This window comes from Salvelinus sp. IW2-2015, unplaced genomic scaffold (genome assembly GCF_002910315.2).
Source record: "Salvelinus sp. IW2-2015 unplaced genomic scaffold, ASM291031v2 Un_scaffold1827, whole genome shotgun sequence".
In the NCBI taxonomy this organism is placed as follows: Eukaryota; Metazoa; Chordata; class Actinopteri; order Salmoniformes; family Salmonidae; genus Salvelinus; species Salvelinus sp. IW2-2015.
Window position 1 is genome coordinate 62,948 of NW_019943198.1, and position 14,846 is coordinate 77,793.

The following is a 14,846-nucleotide window of genomic DNA, read 5'->3' on the forward strand; positions in this document are numbered from 1 at the left end:
CTATATAAGGAAGTATGGCTTTTTACCTTCTTCTCCATAATCATTGAACTACCCACGCCCTCCCTCTTTCCCCCTAACTTTCTCATCACTCCCGTCCTCCTTGTAGCCCATAGAAGAGTGTGTGTTCAGTACTTAGGGACGGCGTGTGCTCCACAGTAGGTAGACGATATATTGATTGGCAGGGTACGTCTGGCCGTCTCGATGACCTCCAGCATCTTCAGCTCTGTCTGCAGCTCCAGGCCGTAGCCACTCTTACACTCCACCAGGGTGGTGCCTGCCCGCTGCATCCGACCCAGCCTGCCTGTCAGAGAGGCCAGCAGGGTGGAGGGAAGAGCAGCCCGGGTGTGCTCCACTGTGAAGTGGATCCCACCTCCAGCATGGTGCACATCCATGTAGGTGGCACCAGCCAACTGTAGGCACACACAACATTACCTAGGCTGCGTTTTGACAGGCAGCCCAATTCTGATATTATTTCACTAATTGGTCTTTTGAAAAATCAGATCAGCGCTGAAAAAGATCTTGTGTGAAATGATCTGATGCGATTGGTAAAAAGACCAATTTGTGGAAAAAAGATCAGAATTGGGCTGCTTGTGTAAACGCCATATAAATCTTTACTTTTACTCTGAAAGGTGAGTCATATTACAAGCTGTTGAGGCAGAGGGGACAGGACCCATGGAAGTCATATTTACCTTCATGGCAAATTCATGCACTCTGTCTCCAGCCCATACAGGGTGGGTGTGTGCATCAACCAATCCTGAAACGCAATAATCAAAGAGCACAACTGCATTTCGGTAAAACCTAATTCTCTACATGATAGAACACTAAACCAATGATTCAAATATTTGTATCAATAGAACAGGGGTGCATTCGGCAGGACCTAACGTTTTGGAACACTCAAATAAAAATATGCTACGTAGACCAAACATGGCTCTCTGACACACAGGAGGCTGCAGAAGGGTGGAATGGCTCATAATAATGGCCAGAACAGAGCAAATGGAATGACATCACACACCTGGAAACCATGTGCATGATGTATTTGATACCATTCCACTGATTCCGCTCCAGCCATTACCACGAGCCAGTCCTCCCCAATTAATGTGCCACCAACCTCCTGTGCTCTGACTTGTAGAATACGTATAACTTTGGCCCTATTCATGGCAATTCTATCTGCACCTTTCGACAACGTTTGGCAAATAAACGTGGCCAAGGTTGAATGTTTACATGGCCCTTGCTATCCAGTATCCTTGGGACATACCTACCCCATTGAAGTTGCCATTTAAAATGGTATGGGTTAAATTTAGGATTAGGAAAGGGTTATGGTTAGGATTAAGGATCCCAGATATCGCAAACCATGTTTACACCTGTGTGCACACCTAGATCTACCGTCCCCTATTGTCCAGAGTGGTGTATTGCACTGATACTTGCCTGGAATGACACACATGCCAGTTGCATCGATGACTTTATCAAACAAGACCCCTGCATATTGGAAATCAATGGTGCTCGCTGGTCCAATATCCTTTATCAGACCGTCGCTGCACGAACAATACACAGCTCTTTTAATCGATAGTTTGCGGTGGAATAACATCTGGTTTAGCCCAAATTAAATGTTGCACGTTAGGGCAATCTGTAGTCTGCGACGTTTGACAGCTGCTGTCAACTCGTTCTAACCAAATTGTAACAAACAATAACTAGTAGCCAAACCACTGAACATTAAACAATGTTGCAATCTGCAGCCCTATATCGGACATTAATGATACAATGTTTCGACTTACCTCCCGATAACCAAACTACTGTTCTCAATCACACACAGCTTTTGCATCCCATCCTTCGTCAGGAACTTCTCACCGTTGTTGCAAATTAAAACCACCTGTTTCGCGTTCTTTACCAAAAGTTTGTTGGACATTTTGAAATAGTCGAAATTAAGCTTAAAAATGTGAATTACTTTTGTAAAGTCACCTCTATGTCACTTTCTAGTGGTTTGGGGAAAAGTTAATGTGGACAACAGGTGTTCAAAGTGCAAGTCTGGGAGGGGTTTTGGAAATTAGGAATACTGTACATTGATTGACAAGCTCTGTTCAATGTGTAGTGTTTGTTAATAAGGTTGAGACGCCACATCAATCACCTCCCTCACAAACCTGTAATAATACCACCAGTCAGCAGGTTTAGGAATGGGTACAATAAACATCATTTAATTTTTTTCTACAGTGATAATACATATTGATCATAAACAGTAAAAAAAAAAAACTGTTTTCTTGAAAGTTTCACACATATAAAACTAACTTGCTTCCCAAGAGTCAATTTTCCACATAGTGAAAATGAAAAAACTAAGATTTAAACAACACTCATCCAGATCGTCAGTTGTAAGTCTTATCCTCGCCATCATTCTTTCATTTCTCCGTCCTCCTCTTCTTCCTCCACTCCTCTAATATATAAAACATTATTGCACCTGTGGGTAGAGAATACGCACTTTAGATCGAAGAGAATTACACTGAACAGCCACTATCAAACATCTGCATCAGTCACACCAGAAGTATGCTGGATACAGAAGATGTAATACATGTCTACTGGTATTCATTAAAGGGTTGACTTGCAGTTCAACCAATGAATCAGAATATAGAGTTGCATTCTATTGCAGAAAATATCTGATTTCAACAAATACTTCCTTCCCTCCCTCATCGCTTTCTTGAACTGGGTATTATTTACTACAAATCAAACAAGACGAAATGGGACTTTGAGGGACTTACCTGAACTTGTTCAATATGAAACTTGTTTTTGTTGCAAAACACTTTCCGTTGAAACAGTCTACTCTAATGAATACACCCCAGGTTACTGCTCTAAGAGAGGTAGGTATTTCATGAACGCAGTCATAGCCAATCTTGATCACCTCAGGAGTGAAGGACAAGAGGCAGAAGGCAACATTGTAGAGAATCCAGAAGAGGGCTCTTATTTACCTAACAAGTACTTCTCCAAGGTGACCAGCCAACGCTCCATCCACATACTCTTCTGTGTTCGCCAACTGTCGAAACCAATGACAAAAACATGACAAATTTACATTAGCATTAATCTGCACCAGCCACACACATACTGTTCAGGTTAGTGCAAAATACAAGTCTTGCACATGCAGCATACATGGACAAAAAATGAATAACTTGTGGGGGACTTTTATTTTGACATGAGATAAGCGGAGAGAAAGTGGGTCTACAACAGACCCACGTTTGGAAAGTCTGTTTAATAATACAATCCTTTAGATATTGTCTCAAATTCCGTAATAATGATCAATCGTTCTGCCCACCAGCACTGTAAACTGAAATGGAATTGTTTTTAACTTCTGGCTTCCCACGGACTGTTTTTGTGAAATCCAATACAATTGAAAGCAACGTTAGCGTATGTAAATACCCCCGCGTTGCTAAAAGCACCCGTGTCCAGGTGTGCTCCCTCACCTGCATGTTCATGTAGCTGTCCACAGACACTAGGTAGCCCTTGTACTCCATCCCCCACTTCAGCTTCACCATCACCGGCTTGCCTGTCAGGCCGTTCAGGAAGGGCTTGGGGTTCAGAGGTAAACTCTACAGACACACAGCAACAGGAAGAATGTGGGATTAATTGTTATGGGTAATAATTTAATGGAACAAAATAGAACGTTCAGACCCATGTGTAGGGAAGAACAGACGTCTATCATCATGCAATGAAACGCATATTAGATTTCAATCTGCAACATTACTTTATTTGCTGCTCATTCATTGCAATGAATGAATGGGATAACGTTAGCTTGCTGGAAAAAGGCACCTAACTCAACTGCTAATCCGTTTTTCTTTTCAAAATATCCTGGCAATTTTATTATAACCAACCATATCAACACTCACCATTGCTGTGCGAAATGTGGTGCTATTATATCTTAGTACTTTACTATCTTTTCGACACAAAAACGTCCAGACTAGCACGCATTGCCGCCGAAACCAGGAAGTTGGAGCATTTCAACTTTGACCCAAAACAAAGGTTAATCAATTGAGAAGAAGAGCTCGAAATATTTATGTACCGCCACCTAGTGTACTGAGGGGCAAAAATTAAGAGACATGATTTACATTTCCATGTTCATTGCTCATTGCGGCAGATATTTTAACGGAAAATGTTATAGATAAATAAAGGACAGTAAACTATTATATTTATCCATATCCATCTTCAAATGGTTGCATTTTATTCAAAAGACTGCCCATGTGTATGGAACAATGGCGCCCTCTGGCGGTTATAGTGGTTATCGTGTTGAGTACTGCACCTCGGTCCACTTCTCAAAAATCTTTGAGCTGTGATGTGACTTATTTACTATCAATGGATGTAATCTACCTAGATAAAGCTTTACTAATTTCTATGTAACGCAGCAAATAAACAAATTCAATGTTTTCAAGCCAAAACCCAGTCTTCAGCCATGTCCCAGGAGTAGTGGCCCATCAATGGAAACCACTGGTGTCCAAGGTCATTGTAATTGAATTAAAAACATTTGAAACAAGATTTGAAATCTGCATTTAATTTCAAATAAAATATTTATTTATTTTCAATAAATGAATATGTTTTGTTTGGAATTGCATGAAGAACTTATGGCATAGAGGTAAACTGTCATATCTGGGTCTGTCTGGCAGCTCTCTTTACTGTTACTAAATCGTTTGGCAAGTTTGAACTTGAGATCATGAATAATACTTCCAACAGCAAGGGATGGTTTAAGTGGAAATTCCTCTGAAATTACACTAAACCGTCTTTACATTACTGAAATAGTGATGTCCTTACATCAATGTTAATGTGTTTGTGTGAGCATGTTCAGGTGTGTGTGTGTGTGTGTGTGTGTGTGTGTGTGTGTGTGTGTGTGTGTGTGTGTGTGTGTGTGTGTGTGTGTGTGTGTGTGTGTGTGTGTGTGTGTGTGTGTGTGTGTGTGTGTGTGTGTGTGTGTGTGTGTGAGTGAGTGAGTGTGTTGTGTGGTGTCAAATCACAATATATCTAACAAGTAATCTAACAAATTCACAACTGTCACGTTCTGACCTTAGTTCCTTTTTTATGTCTTTATTTTAGTTTGGTGAGTTAGTTTGGTGAGTTGGGGTGGGCATTCTATGTTGTTGTTCTATGTTTTGTTCTAGTCGTTATATTTCTATGTGTTTGGCCTAGTATGGTTCTCAATCAGAGGCAGGTGTCGATCRTTGTCTCTGATTGAGAATCATAYTTAGGTAGCCTGTTTTCCCACTATGGGTTGTGGGTAGTTATTTTCTGTTTAGTGTTTTTGTTTGCACCTTACAGAACTGTTCGTTTGTCGGTTTGTTGTTTTTGTTCAGTATTCATTCTTTATTAAATTATTATGAATACGTACCACGCTGCACTTTGGTCCTCTTCTCCTTCCACCAATGACAACCGTTACAACAACGACTACCTTATACACACAAATGTAAAGAGATGAATAAGAATATGTACATATAAATATATGGATGAGCGATGGCCGTGCGGCATAGGCTAGATGCAGTAGATGGTATAGAATACAATATATACATATGAGATGAGTAATGTAGGATATGTAGACATTATTAAAGTGGCGTTATTTAAAGTGACTAGTGATACCTTATTAAATCCATTTATTAAAGTGGCCAGAGATTTGAGTCTGTATGTTGGCAGCAGCCACTCTATGTTAGTGATGGCTGTTTAATAGTCTGATGGCCTTGAGATAGATGTTTTTCAGTCTCTCGGTCCTAGCTTTGATGCACCTGTACTGACCTCGCTTTTTGGATGATAGCGGGGTGAACAGGCAGTGGCTCGGGTGGTTGTTGTCCTTGATTATCTTTTTGGCCTTCCTGTGACATCGGGTGCTGTAGGTGTCCTGGAAGGCAGGTAGTTTGCCCCCGGTGATGCGTTGTGCAGACCGCACTACCCACTGGAGAGCCTTGCGGTTGTGGGCAGAGTAGTTGCCATACCAGGCGGTGATACAGCCCGACAGGATGCTCTCGATTGTGCATCTGTAAAAGTTTGTRAGTGTTTTAGGTGACAAGCCAAATTTCTTCAGCCTCCTGAGGTTGAAGATGCGCTGTTGTGCCTTCTTCACCACGCTGTCTGTGTGGGTGGACCATTTCAGTTTGTTCCGTGATGTGTACACCGAGGAACTTAAAACTTTCCACCTTCTCCACTACTGACCATCGATGTGGATAGTGGGGTGCTCCCTCTGCTGTTTCCTGAAGTCCACGATCATCTGCTTTGTTTTGTTGACGTTGAGTGTGAGGTTGTTTTCCTGACACCACACTCCGAGGGCCCTCACCTCCTCCCTGTAGGCCGTCTCGTCGTTGTTGGTAATCAAGCCTACCACTGTAGTGTCGTCTGCAAACTTGATGATTGAGTTGGAGGCGTGCATGGCCACGCAGTCATGGGTGAACAAGGAGTACAGGAGAGGGCTGAGAACGCACCCTTGTGGGGCCCCAGTGTTGAGGATCAGTGGGGTGGAGAGGTTGTTTCCTACCCTCATCACCTGGGGGCGTCAGAAAGTCAAGGACCCAGTTGCACAAGGCGGGGTCGAGACCCAGGGTCTCGAGCCTAATGACGAGTTTGGAGGGTACTATGGTGTTAAATGCTGAGCTGTAGTCAATGAACATCATTCTTACATAGGTATTCCTCTTGTCCAGATGGGATAGAGCAGTGTGCAGTGTGATGGCGATTGCTTCGTCTGTGGACCTATTGGGGCAGTAAGCAAATTGGAGTGGGTCTAGGGTATCAGGTAGGGTGGAGGTGATATGATCCTTCACTAGTCTCTCAAAGTACTTCATGATGACAGAAGTGAGTGTTACGAGGCGATAAAGGGCATAAAAGGGCATTGTGTGAGCGTGTGTGTGTTTGTGTGTGTCTGGTTGTATGAACAGACATACACCTAGGAATGTATCATGGGAAAACTCTTTTACTGTTAAAGGATACTTAAACTATCACTAATCATGAGCTGCTGCATGCATGACCTAGGATAACACTGACATGTCCCATTGTCTATTGTGTAATAGATATGCAGGGATGAAGACTCATGGGGAAGATGGAAACAGAAGTGCAGGATATAATCCAGGAGAACTAGAGCTCTCAGCAAAACAGAGAATGAACGATATTAGACAGTATGCAGGTCTGCTCTGGTGTGCTCCATGGAGAGTAGCCATGCTGGGCTCATTGAGGTGAAGCAGAAAGCAGCAGAGAGGAGGCAGGTTGAGGGCCTATCAAAGAATTAGAGCAGGAGATCACTGAGCTAAAGGAGGAGGGGGGGGCATTGAGGGTCAGAGCCCCACATCATTCCTGTGCTCCATGACTTCACTGTCCTACTGTATAATGCTCATCACCAGCACTGACCACACGAGGGCAACATGTACACAGACACTGTTTGTTACTGATTTAGCTCAAATTTCACAATATTTGGAAGCGTGTAGCCTATTGCAGAGAGAGAATATGCTATAATCAAACCCCATATCCTAAGCAGCACTGTCACCAGCTAYACTTTTATATAGGTCTAATGACAAGATGAGAAGTTATAATATTATTGAGATTTTGCCTGTAATATTAGGCCTACAATAAGATTTATTGCTGTCATTATTAAAGTGATATTTTGGGATTTTGGCAATACCCTTTATCGACTTCCCCTGAGTCAGATGAACTCGTGGATACCATTTTTATGTCTCTGCGTGCAGTTTGAAGGAAGTTGATAACAAGCGCTAGTGGAGCTTGCTAACTAGCATTAGCGCAATTACTGGAAGTATATGGGCATCTGCATGCTAGCAGATACCTATAGACTTCCAGTCATTGCGCTAACGCTAGTTAGCATTGGCTCGCGAAACTACCTCTTACTGCCTTCATAATGGACACAGAGACCTAAAAATGGTATCCACGAGTTCGTCTGACTCTGGGGAACTCTTTGCCAAAATTTCAAAGTATCCCTTTAAGAGTCCTTTGGAAACGGAAGCAGGACTTTGGTAGGCTATTAAAAATKAATCKAGSAATTAAAAGGCCAACCCCTGGTATAATCATCTCTGCATAGAGCAGGGTAGTTCATTAATTAATTGGTACTGCATAAAACAGATCAGTTAATAATTCTCAATTGGCTTGCATTCCACTCCAATTAGCTGGGATTTTGGATAGGCCATCAGTAGCATATTGTCAACATAGCACATGCAGAAGTGTATTTAGCCAAGTGACCAACCTCCCCATGTATATACACTATCGTTCAAAAGAGGTCACTTATAAATGTCCTTGTTTTTGAAAGAAAAGCAATTTTTTTCCCTCATTAAAATAACATCAAATTGTTCATAAATACATTGTAGACATTGTTAATGTTGTAAATGACTATTGTAGCTAGAAACAGAAGATTTTTTTATGGAATATCTACATAGCTGTACAGAGGCCCATTATCAGCAACCATCACTCCTGTGTTCCAATGGCACGTTGTGTTAAGCTAATCCAAGTTTATCATTTTAAAAGGCTAATTGGTCATTAGAAAACCCTTTTGCAATTATGTTAGCACAGCTGAAAACTGTTGTTCTGATTAAAGAAGCAATAAAACTGGCCTTCTTTAGACTAGTTGAGTATCAGCTTTTGTGGGTTCGATTACAGGCTCAAAATGKCCAGAAGCAAAGAACTTTCTTCTGAAACTYGTCAGTCTATTCTTGTTCTGAGAAATGAAGGCTATTCCATGCGAGAAATTGCCAAGAAACTGAAGATGTCTTACAACGCTGTGTACTACTCCGTTCACAGTTCAGCGCAAACTGTCTCTAACCAGAATAGAAAGAGGAGTGGGAGGCCCTGGTGCACAACTGAGCAAGAGGACAAGTACATTAGAGTGTCTAGTTTGAGAAACAGACGCCTCACACGTCCTCAACTGGCAGCTTCATTAAATAGTGCCCACAAAACACCAGTCTCAACGTCAACAATGAAGAGGCGACTCTGGGATGCTGGCCTTCTAGGTTTGAAAAACAAGGACATTTCTAAGTGACCCCAAACTTTGTTTGTTGTTGTATTTTACCCCCTTCTCCCCAATTTCTTGTCTCATCGCTGCAACTCCCCAACAGGCTTGGGAGGCAAAGTTCGAGTCATGCGTCCTCCGAAACATGACCCGTCAAACCTTGCTTCGTAACACCCGCCCGCTTAACCTGGAAGCCAGCCGCACCAATGTCTCGAAAGAAACACAGTTCAACTGACGACCTGTGTCAGCCTGCAGGAGCCCGGCCCGCCACAAGGAGTCGCTAGAGTGYGATGAGCSAAGTTAAGCTCGCCCGTCCAAACCCTCCCCTAACCCAGACGACGCTGGGCCAATTGGGCGCTGCCCTATGGGACTCCCAATCACGGCTGGTTGTGATACAGCCTGGGATCAAACCCAGGTCTGTAGTGATGCCTCTAGCACTGCGATGCAGTGCCTTAGACCATTGCGCCACTCGGGAGGCCCCCAAACTCCACAATTTTAAAGTAAGTGCCCAGTGAACATCTCTCTCGCTTTAACTCGTATTTGTGGCCAAAACATAAATGGGAGAAAAAAAAACAACCTCAAATTTGTATCTCAAACAGATGTTTAAAAAATGCTTGCTATTTCCTCATAAAACATGACTTCATCTCCCTGAGGAGGATGAGCTGGCCTAACAGCATTCTAGAGGAGGATGAGTTGGCCAGTCAATTGTTTACTTGCGTGAATATTTATAATGTCCAGAGCACACACACACCATTCTGTTGTTGGGGTATGCCCACACCATTCCAACACAGAAAAGCTGCTGTTTTAACATAATTAATAAAACATCTTGGAAGGAAAACTATTTCACTCATATTGTCAGTTATTATAGGTCATATTTCATAGAAATCTGGAAACACTGGGCAGTTACTTTAAACTAAAGTGGATCACTAGCTAGGTTTCCATMCAATTGGTGACAGATTTTCTTGTGAATATTCTAAAATCTGCATAAGTAAAAAATGTGCATTTGATGTTTTTTCATCAAATTGACTTGTGCTAAAAGTCTGTGTGTGATGACATAGTACACATRAAAATAACTGTTGCGGTTAAATTCCCATGTACAGATAAAAAAAATACAAGTTAAATGGGTTTCCGTTGTATTTTCAACTCTACTGATGTCACAAAACATTTGTTATATAGCGAATGTGCCCACCCTGGTATTGGCATGTGTGCTCTAGCCACCAGCTCGCAGATACAGTTGTGGGTACAGTCTACACATAAGATTATTATGGCCAAAAGAGGGAGATTGTTTTAATTACCGAGCAGCAGCACCCACCCATAGCACACGCTCCAGCAGGGGTATATTTCACTGGTCACCCCCAAAGCCAATTCCTCCTTTTGCCGCCTTTCCTTCCAGTTCTCTGCTGCCAATGCCTGGAACAAATTGCAAAAATCACTGAAGCTGGAGACTCATGTCTCCCTCACTATCTTTAGCATCAGCTGTCAGAGCAGCTTACAGATGGCATTTGCGATTGCTCACCTGGTTGTTAGGCCCATCTGTAAATAGCACATACCAAGCTCACGTCATGCCCCATATTGTTATTTATTTTATAATTTAATATATATGTTTCCCCTTTGCACCACAGTAATCTCTACTGCACATTCTTCTTTACTGCACATTTCTCACGTTCCAACAAGTGTATTTTGGGCGAAATTTTAGTAATTATTTGTGTCAATCGCCACTTGACCTTTGCTTTCTTAACCGGCCTATTTATTGTAGCCCTTAACCGGGAAATGGGGCTCCGACTGAATCCCTTACTAAATTTTGGCACACACCTCGTTATTATAGACTTTTGATTGCTAGTTGGTTTATGACCTGTAACATGTTTTGTTTAGTTCCATGTCGTAAACTCTGTACTATTGGTTTTGGGTTTGGAGGGTATTCGCTATACCAAAATTGATATCCATCTGTGAACCACACCCTATGTGCGCCCCCAGCGTCGGTCCCTCGCTCTGTTTTTGCTCTTAATCTTTGGCCAGGTCGGCAGTTGTAAAGTGAGAACTTGTTCTCAATGGCTTAACCGGATGTTGATATAAGGTGAACATATATATTTTTTGTTAAAATTACTAGTGTGGAATGTCCGTCCTCGACAATGTATGATGGTACATGGATATTCTCAACGCATATTCATAAATTGCTCATTAGCAAATTAGAAGGTATTATCTTTCCAACAACCTGGACATTTTCAGATATTCATTTTTGACAAACCCACATTCTGGTGGCTTACAATTCGTTCTCTATTGTGCATCGTAGATTGGTGGGCACTGTCACTCTGGTGATCTTTGTGATATGCATTTAAGCACGTACTAATGAAGATGAGTCAACTTAATGATTGTTTTCTTACCTATAAGTCTAACCAACGTCTTAACTGTCTACTAGTCGAGGGGAGAGCCAACCTGAGCGGGCTGGTGCTATTTTCAGTGTGAAGTTTCAGTTGTGATGAAACAGTTTTGGGAGAATGACACATATTAATTTCCACAAAGAAGTTTGCTGCTTCAGTGTCTTTAGATATTTTTCGTCAGATGTTACTGATGGAATACTGAAGTATATAATTACAATGCAGCTTTTCGTTATGTGTCAAAGGCTTTTATTGACAAATTACATGAAGTTGTGCAAAAGAGTCAATATTTGCAGTGTTGACCCGTTCTTCTTTCAGAGACCCTCTGCAATCCGCCTGGCATGCTGTCAATTAACTTCTGGGCCACATCCTGACTGATGGCAGCCATTCTTGCATAATCAATGCTAGGAGTTTGTCAGAATTTGTGGGGTTTTGTTTGATCCACAGCCTCGTTTGAGACTTGACTCACAAAAGTCTAATGGGATTAAGGTCTGGGGAGTTTTCTGGCCATGGACCCAATAATATCGATGTTTGTTCCCCGAGCCACTGAGTTATCACTTTTGCCTTATGGCAAGGTGCTTCCATCATGCTGGCAAGGCATTGTTTGTCACCAAACTGTTTCCTGGGTGGTTTGGGAGAAGTTGCTTTTGGATTGCATGTGTTGGTACCCATTCTTTATTCATGGCTGTGTTCTTAGGCAAAATTGTGAGTGACCCCACCCTTGGGCTGAGAAGCAACCCACACATGAATGGTCTCCAGGATACTTTACTGTTGCATGATACAGGACAGGATGGTGACACTCACCTTGTCTTCTCCGGACAAGACTTTTTTTCCAGATGACCAAACAATCGGAAGGGGATTTCGTCAGAGAAAAATGACAGTACCCCGGTCCTCAGGCAGTCCAATCCCTGTAACCTTTGCAGAATATCAGTCTGTCCTGATGTTTTTCCTGGAGAGAAGTGGGGCTTCTTTGCTGCCTTCTTGACACCAGGCCATCCTCCAAAAGCTTCTGCCTCACTGTGCGTGCAGATGCACTCACATGCTCTACTACACTGCCTGCTGCCATTCCTCGGAGCAAGCTCTGTACTGGTGTGCCCGATCCCGCAGCTGAATCAACTTTAGGAGACGGTCCTGGCGCTTGCTGGACTTTCTTGGGCGCCCTGAAGCTCTCTCTTCACAACAATTGACCCGCTCTCTCTTGAAGTTCTGTTAATGATCCATAAATGGTTGATTCTAGGTGCAATCTTACTGGCAGCAATATCTTTGCCTGTGAAGCCCTTTGTAACAAAGCAATGATGAGAGGCATGTTTTCCTTGCAGGTAACCATGATTGACAGAGGAAGAACAATGATTCAAGCACCACCCTCCTTTTGAAAGCTTCCAGTCTGGTTAATTCGAACTCATCAGATGCAGTGGTGATCTCCCAGCCTTGTCTCTGTTCAACACTACACACCTGTGTTACACAGAGAGATCACGTAACATGAATGTCAGCTGGTCCTTTTGTGGCAGGGCTGAAATGCAGTGGAATGTTTTTTGGGGGATTAGTTCATTTGCATGGCAAAGAGGGACTTTGCATTTAATTGCAATTCATCTGATCACTCTTCATAACATTTGGAGTATATGCAAATTGCCATCATACAAACTGAGGCAGCAGACTTTGTGAAAATTTATATTTGTGTCATTCTCAACTTTTGGCCACGACTGTACATTTATTCACTCGTGAGTTGGGGTCCTTTAAGCTACTTTTATTGTCCTGTAAATGGTTCAGTGCCTATAATTTAGGCTGTGTGTAGAATGGGCATAAAAGAAATATTACTCTCATTAATAACTACTAGATTATAGTGATAAGGAAAACGCAATACACATTTGGCTTGTGATTCATTTGCCTATAACTAATCATAATTCCATTTTTTACATAAAAGAGAATACTTCAAAATGAGAGAGCCTGCCATGGAAAAGATGACTGGGTGGACATAAAGGGTAAAGGAGGGGAAATAACATCACCACCATGCAGAAGGACACCTTCAGCTGTGGGTCTTTGTAATGCAGGTTTGATAGTTTATTTTCAATATGAATATGTAGCTGTTATGTGAGACAATTAGGTCAAAAACTCTATTTAATTTTTTGGTGTAGATGGCCAAGGAAGTTGCACAGAACTTCCCAACATCCACTCCCAATTGATATGGAAACCTTCACAAAAACCACTGGAGCAACTGCGAAAAGAAATGGCTGAGGATATAACAAAATGTCTGGAATAGACATTTAATTCAAAGTAAATGTAAATTTTTTATTTTTATTGTAGTTGTGTGGGACAGCCATATGTTCAGCATGCTATCTATATGATTCAGAGTTCAACAAAGCCAACAACTGCTTCATGTGTGCCACTGATAAAGAACCTGGATGTGGCCCAAAGACTACTGGGTTAGTAACTTTATCTAACATGTTTATATCTTTTGACAACAGTGACGGCATGTAAGACAATTTATGATATAACACAATGGATTCTAATTCGTCATACATGCATTGATATTTGATATTATTTATAACGTGTTACACTTTGTTTTGTTTTGATTGAATGTTTGCATGCCAACTGAGGTTCCATGTGCTGTGCTAGGAATGAAGACAAAGAGTTCAACAGAGTAAAGAACACAAACTGGAAGTGCAGTCTTTGTTGTTGAAAATGTATGCTTACCCATCCACAATGAAGAGGCTCTGAAATGTAGCATCAACCAGGGATGAAGAGAAAGTTAACACGGTGAAAATGTTATTCAATATAGACATTAATTGTAAAGTGAGTATGTGTCTAGTTGACATGATCCCAGCTTGAGACATAAATGAGATTAATAGACAGCCTGCGCTCTAAGCTACCAAAAATTTGATTATTAATTTTGTCAATATTATATTTTGTTTTCATTGGTATTCCAGTTTTGCAGGCTAAAGTCCAGTTGAGCTCCACCCTATTTTTGAGGACTGTGGTGTCGACGGCGCTTTCTCGTGGGCTGGAAGAGTGAAGAGACGGAAGACCTAAGCGTAGCATAGCGTTTAAAGTAGTTCATCGATTCTGTCCCTAAAGAAAAAAAACGATTGACAACTAAGAAGCTCAAACCAATCAGGTGAGAACGAAAGCGGCACAAGGTATTCCTGCAGGCTAAGCAGCAAAATGCTAAACCAGTCCTAAAAACAGAAAATAACTATCCGGCGAGATGTAGCGGTCGCATTTAATTGTGAAGATATTCTAGGTCGATGAACAGAAGGGACTTGAGTTCCTTTATGTTATCACAGTTACCCCATAAGTAGTTATCATTCACAACATAATAACCCAATCCGGTGTGGCGGAAGACCTTCTGCTGCTGTCTCCAGGAGAGATGTATTGTTGCTGTCAGCGCGATGTAAACTCGCAGAACCCAACTGGCTTTAGTACATATATGAGGTGCATTTTCTCAATCAGAGGAAAACATACGTATAGATGCTAGATGACTGCCTTCTGATTGAGGAACCTCCACAGGCCTGGTGGTCAAGAACACA

The 14,846-nt window shown here is 41.9% G+C and overlaps 2 protein-coding genes across 2 annotated transcripts in view; both read right to left on the minus strand.

The window, feature by feature from the left end:
• Positions 1-1,990, minus strand: part of LOC111951504 (amidohydrolase domain containing 1) — a 4,597-nt gene extending 2,607 nt beyond the window's left edge. The window contains exons 1-5 of the mRNA XM_070439661.1: positions 1,773-1,990; positions 1,426-1,532; positions 690-754; positions 133-410; positions 27-99 (exon numbers count right to left, since the gene is read on the minus strand). Coding sequence (XP_070295762.1) covers positions 27-99; positions 133-410; positions 690-754; positions 1,426-1,532; positions 1,773-1,903 — 654 coding nt within the window. The 5' untranslated portion in view covers positions 1,904-1,990. The remainder of the gene's footprint in view (positions 1-26; positions 100-132; positions 411-689; positions 755-1,425; positions 1,533-1,772) is intronic.
• A 171-nt stretch (positions 1,991-2,161) lies between these two features.
• snrpf (small nuclear ribonucleoprotein polypeptide F) lies at positions 2,162-4,010 on the minus strand. Its single transcript, XM_023969637.3, has 4 exons — positions 3,864-4,010; positions 3,441-3,566; positions 2,952-3,016; positions 2,162-2,446 (listed from the first exon to the last, which is right to left on the minus strand). Exons 1-4 carry the CDS (start codon positions 3,864-3,866, stop codon positions 2,380-2,382), a joined length of 261 nt encoding a protein of 86 aa, XP_023825405.1. The 5' UTR covers positions 3,867-4,010; the 3' UTR covers positions 2,162-2,379.
• Positions 4,011-14,846: the final 10,836 nt, after the last annotated feature.